Source organism: Mandrillus leucophaeus, unplaced genomic scaffold (genome assembly GCF_000951045.1).
Source record: "Mandrillus leucophaeus isolate KB7577 unplaced genomic scaffold, Mleu.le_1.0 Scaffold28, whole genome shotgun sequence".
NCBI classification, from domain to species: domain Eukaryota; kingdom Metazoa; phylum Chordata; class Mammalia; order Primates; family Cercopithecidae; genus Mandrillus; species Mandrillus leucophaeus.
In genome coordinates this window covers 2,692,382-2,698,183 of record NW_012102920.1, presented here as the reverse complement: position 1 = coordinate 2,698,183, position 5,802 = coordinate 2,692,382, and the positions used below count along the sequence as shown (strand labels likewise).

At 64.0% G+C, this 5,802-nt stretch overlaps 1 protein-coding gene across 1 annotated transcript in view; it reads left to right on the top strand.

Annotated features, from left to right (window-relative positions):
* Positions 1-4: 4 nt before the first annotated feature.
* The window catches only part of TPRN (taperin), a gene marked incomplete at its 5' end in the record, with an annotated part of 10,648 nt that continues 4,850 nt past the window's right edge, over positions 5-5,802 (top strand). The window contains one exon of the mRNA XM_011985177.1: positions 5-1,141. Coding sequence (XP_011840567.1) covers positions 5-1,141 — 1,137 coding nt within the window. The remainder of the gene's footprint in view (positions 1,142-5,802) is intronic.

Here is a 5,802-nt window from a genome sequence, read left to right as displayed (position 1 = left end):
GGCCCGTCGCAGCGACTTCCTCCAGAAGACCGGCAGCAACTCCTTCACCGTTCACCCCCGGGGTCTGCATCGCAGTGCGGACGCCCACCTGCTCTCCAACGGGCCCTTGGTCCCGGAGTCCCGGGCCGGCCCTGCCAACCGCCTCTCGGGCTCCCCGCCTGGGTCGGGACAGTGGAAGCCAAAGGTGGAGTCGGGGGATCCCTCCCTCCACCCGCCCCCCAGCCCCGGGACCCCGAGTGCCACTCCAGCCTCGCCCCCTGCCAGTGCCACTCCTAGCCAGCGCCAGTGCGTCTCCGCAGCCACCAGCGCCAACGACTCCTTCGAGATTCGGCCGGCCCCCAAGCCAGATATAGAGACCATCCCCTCGGGGGACCTCCAGGCCCGGGCGCTGGCCAGCCTCCGCGCAAACTCGCGAAATTCCTTCATGTTCATTCCCAAGAGCAAGGCCTCCGGGGCCCCTCCTCCTGAGGGGGCGCAGTCCGTGGAGCTGCCAAAGGGAGACGTGGGCCCGGCATCCCCGAGCCAGGAGCTCGGATCCCAGCCGGTGCCTGGAGGGGATGGTGCGCCTGCCCAAGGGAAGAGCCCCGTGGAGGTCGAGGCACAGTGGGCAGTCGAGGAGGGGGCCTGTCCCAGGACAGCCACCGCCCTCACTGACCGGGCCATCAGGTGGCAGAGGCCGTCCTCACCACCCCCCTTCCTGCCGGCTGCTGCAGAAGAAGCTGAGCCTGCTGAGGGCCTCAGGGTTCCTGGCTTGGACAAGAGTAGCCGGGAATACGGGAAGCCAGGGCTGCCTGTCACCTTCATCGATGAGGTAGACTGGGAGGAGGAGGCCCCCCAAGAAGCCAAACTACCCTGCTCCCTGCGTCCTGCCAGGCCCGGGTGCGTGGCAGAGCTTCAGCCCCGGGGCAGCAACACCTTCACAGTGGTGCCCAAGAGGAAGCCAGGGGCCCTGCAGGGCCAGAACTTCAGTCAGGCCAACGGGGAGCCCCGGCCACAGGAGGCCGAGGAGGAGAAGGCTGGTTGCCTCCTGGGGCCCACGCTGAAGAAGCGCTACCCCACCGTGCACGAGATCGAAGTGATTGGCGGCTACCTGGCCCTGCAGAAGTCCTGCCTCACCAAGGCTGGCTCCTCAAGAAAGAAGGTCAGTGGTGGGGGCAGGGCCACTGGCCAGGAGGGAGAGAGTGACAGCTCACACAACTGTGTGGGCAGCACCTGCGCTGATCCCAGGACGCTTGGCCTGGGCAAAGGATGGTTTCTATATGGACTCGAGGCGAGCTGGGGCTGGGTGAGCCGTGCGGGGTCCAGGGCCCCAGTGGAGCCCCCTGACATGGGCCGTGGGGACAGCTGACCTACTGTGTGCCTTGCGAGGCTGCTGGAGAGCACCGGGGCAGACAGTGCTGTGCCTCTTGCTAGTTCTTGTGGCTCATATGGAATTAGCGGGGCGGGCCTGTCCCTTTGTCAGTCCAGTTGGAAGAAGCAGACCTGGGCTTGTGGGCTCCTCCCTAGGCTTGGCTTTGAGGGGATGGCCTCACATGGTCTCCTGGAGGGCCCGCTGCATGGGCGCGGGGCGCCAGGATGTGAGTGGGAAGAGGCCCGTAATCGGGGTTGGCGGGATCCCTGCATCACGGTCAGCCCTGGGGTGCAGCCCACCAGCCAGTTGGAGGGGGCTATCAACGCCCCAGAAAGCACACTGGCTGGGAGCTGGGCAGGAGTGCCGCGTGAGTGTCTAGCATATGCCTGTTCTGGGCCTGGGAAGCTTGCTGGGGAGAAGGGGACTTTGGAGGCTCTGAGCCAGCCAGGCAGGGGAGTCTCCCTCCTGGCCAATGGCCTGGAACCCTCTGGGCACAGGAAAAAGAAAATCCTCAGATTCTTCCTGGTCATTCTTGCACCTGTATTTGTTCCCCAGGGCAAATTCCAAGGGCAGCTCCACGTGACTTCCCCATCTGCGGTGACCTGTCAGGAAGCAGGTGTACCTTCCCTGGGGACTGAGCGGGGGCCTGGGGCGTCTCCCTTGGCTCTTCCTGTCCAGGCACTGCCCCAGAGCCAGTGCTGGCTAGGCTCACCCCTGAGGTGGGCTGTCCTCCAGCCTCAGTTTTCCCAGGCTGGGGATGGGACCTTGCAGGCTCCCTTAGCAGACAGGCTGCTGCCTCCCTCTGTTTGCTTCCTGCCTGGGATTGGCCTTGGCATTGTGCCTCTCCCTGTCCATCCTCCCCTGCTGGAACCAGGGCGTTGGTGCTCCTGCCTGCTCTGTCTGCCAGCCCAGGCATCTGTGCTAACCCTCCTGAGGTGCTTCCAGTGGGGGCTTGGGGCTGGGCACAGGGCCCCTCCCATTCCTGGAGCCACATGGGTCTGTCTCCCCAACCCTCGCCCGAGCATCACCCCAGCCCATCGAGGTGGGGTCGGTCTGATAGCCACAGCCTCTCTCCCCCAGCTCCTGTCTGCCTTTCCCTCCCCTGCGTCCGTACCCTTGGCCCTGGCTACGCGAGGTGGGTGCTTCCTGGTCTTGCCCCAGAGGTGGCAGTGGGGACACCTCCCCCTTTGTAGAGAGGAATCTGCACCTCAGCTCAGGAGTCAGATGAGGTCATGGAGCTTGTGGGGCGAGAACTGAGTTCAGGTTCCTGTTTCTAGAACCCCTCCCCGTAACTTGTGTGGCCATCCCTGGGAGCCTGGCTTCTTCCTGGGACTTGAGGCCGCTGCCTAGGGCCTGGCCATCTTGCCCTCAGAAGGGACAGAACTGTGCCGGGCATGGTGGCTCACACCTGTAATCCCAGCACTTTGGAAGGCCGAGGCGGGTGGATCACGAGGTCAGGAGTTCAAGACAATCCTGGCCAAGATGGTGAAACCCCGTCTCTACTAAGAAGATATAAAAAAATTAGCTGGGTGTGGTGGCGGGCACCTTTAATCCCAGCTACTCGGGAGGCTGAGGCAGGAGAATGGTGTGAACCCGGGAGGCGGAGCTTACAGTGAGCCGTGATGGCGCCACTGCACTCCAGCCTGGGCGACAGAGTGAAACTCTGTCTTAAAAAAAAAAGGGGTGGGGGGACAGAACTGTGGGGGTCACTTGTGGCTGGGTTAGAATCAGAAGGGCAGGGTGGGGGCCGGAGGGCCAACAGGAGCAGAAAGATGCAGTCGGGGAGAGAAGCTGAGCCTGGGAAACAAGCCCTGGACCAGCAGGAGGGAGGAGCTCGGGCCAGCCTGAAGGGGTGGGAGTCCAGATGGACAATGCCTGGCATGGCCAGGTGGCCCGGGCAGGGCCCTGCCAGAGCAGCATGACCTGCTGGCTGTGACTTCCTGCCTGGGTACAGGCCAGCTGCCCTGCCTGGGAAGAGCCAGAATGTCCATCAGGACAGGACGGAGGCATGGGGCTGCCCTGCTTTTCAGAATGGCTTGCTGGCCTCGGCACAGTTGGCTGCGTGGCAGGGCTGTCCCATGTACTCTGTGGCCCCTGGACCAGGAGCACTCACAGGTGGGGGTGCAAGGTGCCCCATGCGAGTCCTGTACCTGGCCTTGCCTGACCACCCTAGGCAGCCTTTTTTTATTTTTTGTTTTTTGAGACAGTCTTGCTCTGTCACCCAGGCTGGAGGGCAGTGGCAGTATCTCAGCTCAGGGCAACCTCCATCTCCTAGGGTTCAAGCGATTCTACTGCCTCAGCCTCCCGAGTAGCTGGGATTACAGGTGTGTGCCACCACGCCTGACTAATTACTGTATTTTTAGTACAGACAAGGTTTCACCATGTTGGCCAGGCTGGTCTCCAACTCCTGACCTCAGGTGATCCACCCGCCTCACCCTCCCAAAGTGCTGGGATTACAGGCGTGAGCCACGGTGCTGGCCCCAGCCTTTGGTTGGGACCACTGGCTGTGTGTGACCCCAGAGCATGGGGGTGGAGTGCAGGGATTGCAGGGCCTGGAATCCAGCGGGACCTGACTGTGGGCCAACGGCTTACTGTGCGCCTCAGTGACTGGCGGTGCTGCTGCTTTTCCTGGGGTGCAGATGAAGGGCAGCTCTTCAGTGGAGTTGTCTGGGTGGTGGAGGTCTGTGAGGCACCTGCCCTGGGGCTGGCTGTCCCCACACAGGGTATGATGCCCTTGCACGCCTCTGAGGGGTGCCGCCCTGCTCTGGGCAGTGGGGGGCTGCTGGCCTATGTGCCGGGTGGGGGAGCTGCCTGGCAGGCACAGGCCCATTTAAGTTGTCCTTTGGCAGAAGCAGCAGGTGCACTGTCTCACAGGCTGAGCTTGGGGCAGACTGCTGTGTGCTGTTGCAGCCGCGCCCAGGCTGCTTTCCTGGAGGGTGGGGCATCCCTTCTCATCCTCACACCTGCCGCCCGTGGGACTTGGCGCTGCAGCCTTTCCTCTTTGTGGAGCGCCACCTGGCCTGGCTCCTACCTGTCTGGCTGCCCCTTCCTCTCCCCTCTGCCCTCCTCTCCTCCTCCCCTCCTCCCCTTCTGGCTCTCTGCCCAGCCAGAGCATGTCAGTGTCCCCAGGGCTCAGTCCTGGACACCCAGGGCCGTCTGCCCTCACCTGCTGTGGGACTTCCGCCTCCACTCCCTAGGCCTCGCTCTCTGATCCTTAGACCCAAGTGCCACCCTGACATCTGCCCTTCCTGCTGACACCACCTCCCGGCCAGCACCAAGCCCCAGACTGGGCTCCTCCCTGCCTCTCCCCCTGTGCAGCGCAGATCCTGGGTGGCCAGGGGCTGTTGCATCTCTCACTGTTGTTGGCCGAGCCCCTTCTTGTCAACTTTCCTTTCCTTCCCACCTCTCCACCAGCTCTTCCCATAGGTGCCACCTAGGTGGTCTTTCTGAAGCCAGGGACCCCAGCAGACGCCTGGACCCTCCTCCCTCAGCTTTCTCATGGGTGGAGGCTGTGCCTGGTGCTGGGGCCACACTTGACTCAGGGAGCACCCAGCGTCCCGGGAGCCTGCTGTGGACATTGCACTCGGGCAGCCTGGTCTAGGGTCCGGCCACCCGTGGGAGCGTTGGCTGGGGCTGCGTGGGGGATGGGAGGCAGGTAGCCGTGTGCAGGGAGGAGGGAGGGGCAGGGCTGGGCTCAGCTCACACCTCCATCTGGGCAGGTTGGGGCTGGCTGCTTGGCCCTTTGTCCCGGGTGGAGGCCAGGCCCTTTGGTAACCAAAGCTAGGTGTGCACAGGCAGGGTGAGTGGAGCAAGAACAAAAGGGTCCTGAGAAGCCAGGAGGCTCCGCTGGGAGGCTGGGCTGAGCCGGGACCCACCTGCGGGCTCTCTGTTGGCTGCGCCAGGCGAAGTCCCTGATAGGCTGCATTGCCAGCCCCTGGCCACACCCTCTGCCCATCCTGCGTCCTGGGGTCTTCAGGCTGCCCACAGCATGAGTCACGGGGTGTCCTGTGACCCACTGACCTGTCTCCACAGTGGGAGGGGAGGGCTGTGCACCAGCCCAGCTGAGGAGACCTGGGGAGGCAGGACGTGACCAGAGCCCTGGGCCCCAGCTGAGGGCAGACAGGGGCTGCCTGTCCACCCCCCGCTCCCCACTGCCTGGCCAGGCTGTACCAGGCTCAGGGCCCATGTGCATCCAGCCCCCGCAGCCCCCCTGCTGGGACTGGTCATGTGCACGAGCGAGGGCACTAATCCTGCAGCCCTGGCAGCCGGCCCTTCTGTGTTCTCAGCCATGGGGGCTGGGCCTGGAGGGCTTCGGGGTCATCTGGGTTAGCTCCACGTATCCAGGGCGACTGGAAGCCCCATTTGTCGCTGGACTTTGGGGCTGTGGGAGACCTCTGGCCCACCAGCCCCGTCCTGCCTTGAGCACCTCCACCTGGGGTATCTGTCCCAAA